The sequence below is a fragment of the Brassica oleracea genome, chromosome C1, assembly GCF_000695525.1.
Source record: "Brassica oleracea var. oleracea cultivar TO1000 chromosome C1, BOL, whole genome shotgun sequence".
Classification (NCBI taxonomy): Eukaryota; Viridiplantae; Streptophyta; class Magnoliopsida; order Brassicales; family Brassicaceae; genus Brassica; species Brassica oleracea.
Window position 1 is genome coordinate 28,978,870 of NC_027748.1, and position 1,537 is coordinate 28,980,406.

Consider the following 1,537-nt stretch of genomic DNA (forward strand, 5'->3'; position numbering starts at 1 on the left):
TTCACCATGCTTGGACCAGGATTTGGTACTCTGGTACATTGAGTGCGGCAAGGCTGGAGACATGTGTAATCGATGCTTTTGGATTAAAGAGGTTGCTCTGTTTCTACGGGATTTTCGGTGTTGCACTGGTTTTCCAGATTTCGACACATGGCAGTAATAGTGCATGGTTGTATTACCTAAACACTATATTATTAAATATAATTTTTTATGATATTTAATATGGTGCCTTACCCTTATCACTCTATCAATAAATATACTATTTTTGAAATTGAATGTGGTGTACAACATATATTTTTAAAAGAAATGATGTATTCAAACAAATTCAAATTCATATCGGTGACATTGTACAAAATTCAAATTCGTTCTGACATTGACAGGACTGATTAATACTTTATTTTCAATTAAAAGAGAATTTGTATTAATTCTGACATCCCCGAGAAAAAGTTCTACTAAACAATCATTTTACTTAATCGTTTAGGTTACCTTGAATCGAGGCAGGTTACCTAAACACTATATCAATAAATATAATCTTTTATGATATTTAATATGGTGTATTGCCCTTATCACTCTATGAATAAATATATTATTTTTGAAATTCAATGTGGTGTACAGCATATATTTTCAAATCAATGATATATTCAAACAAATGCAAATTCCTTTCGGTGACATTGTACAAAATTCAAACTCGTTCTGACATTGACGGGGCTGATTAATACTTTAGTTTCAATGAAGGATATTTTGTATTAATTCTGACATCCCCGAGAAAAAGTTTTACTAAAACAATCATTTTCCTTAATCGTTTAGGTTACCTTGAATCGAGAAGTGGAAAACTCGCCTTGGCATTATCTACTGTGTAGGGGATATTAATGCTAATTTCATATTACTTACTTCGTTTTATTGTGTTAAAACGGATCTGACCCTCAAACCATTTCATCACCAAAAAATTTCTTAACTCAAAATGGTTTTTGAAATCAAACAAGGATCGATGACCGTTGATGAATACGAGGATTTCTTCCTCGGTCTTGAGATCAAGAATCAAAAAAACGAGCAGGATTTGATTAAAATTGCTCGTGAAGGATTGAAGAAAGATATCCGTGAGGGTTTGGAATCTGAAGAGTTTGCAACTCTTCAAGCACTCTTTCTAGAAGCAGCCACAGTGGAAGAGATACTGGAAATGGAAAATTCTCCGGAAGAAAAAACTCGCAGACGTAAGAAGAGGAAGAACAGCTTATTGGACCCGGCAGATGAACTCCCCTGGGACAAACCGCAACCTGAAGAGGAGGAAGAGAGTGAAGACGAAGAGTCTGACAACGACTGGTCATATGAAGGAGATACGAGGGTGGAAGTTGAGTACGACGACATGGGTTTTTCCACACCAGGTTCTGTCTCTGCCGCCTCAGGTACCGTAACCAACGAATCGGAATCTTTAACAGCCACAAACAGCACTGCCGATGGTGACTCACTCGCTGACTCTAGCATCTCCTTCGCGAACATTGTCGCCGAGAACAGCGCTGCCGGTGGTGGCTCGTCTCCGTAG

The 1,537-nt window shown here is 37.4% G+C and overlaps 1 protein-coding gene across 1 annotated transcript; it reads left to right on the top strand.

Moving 5' to 3' along the window:
* The first annotated feature begins 985 nt into the window (after positions 1–985).
* Positions 986–1,537, top strand: LOC106336737. Its single transcript, XM_013775669.1, has one exon. The coding sequence runs from the start codon at positions 986–988 to the stop codon at positions 1,535–1,537; it is 552 nt and encodes a 183-aa protein (XP_013631123.1).

What these genes read in the sequence shown, in the direction of transcription:
- LOC106336737 (XM_013775669.1), top strand. Translation starts at nt 986, where the DNA reads ATGACCGTTGATGAATACGAGGATTTCTTCCTCGGTCTTGAGATCAAG.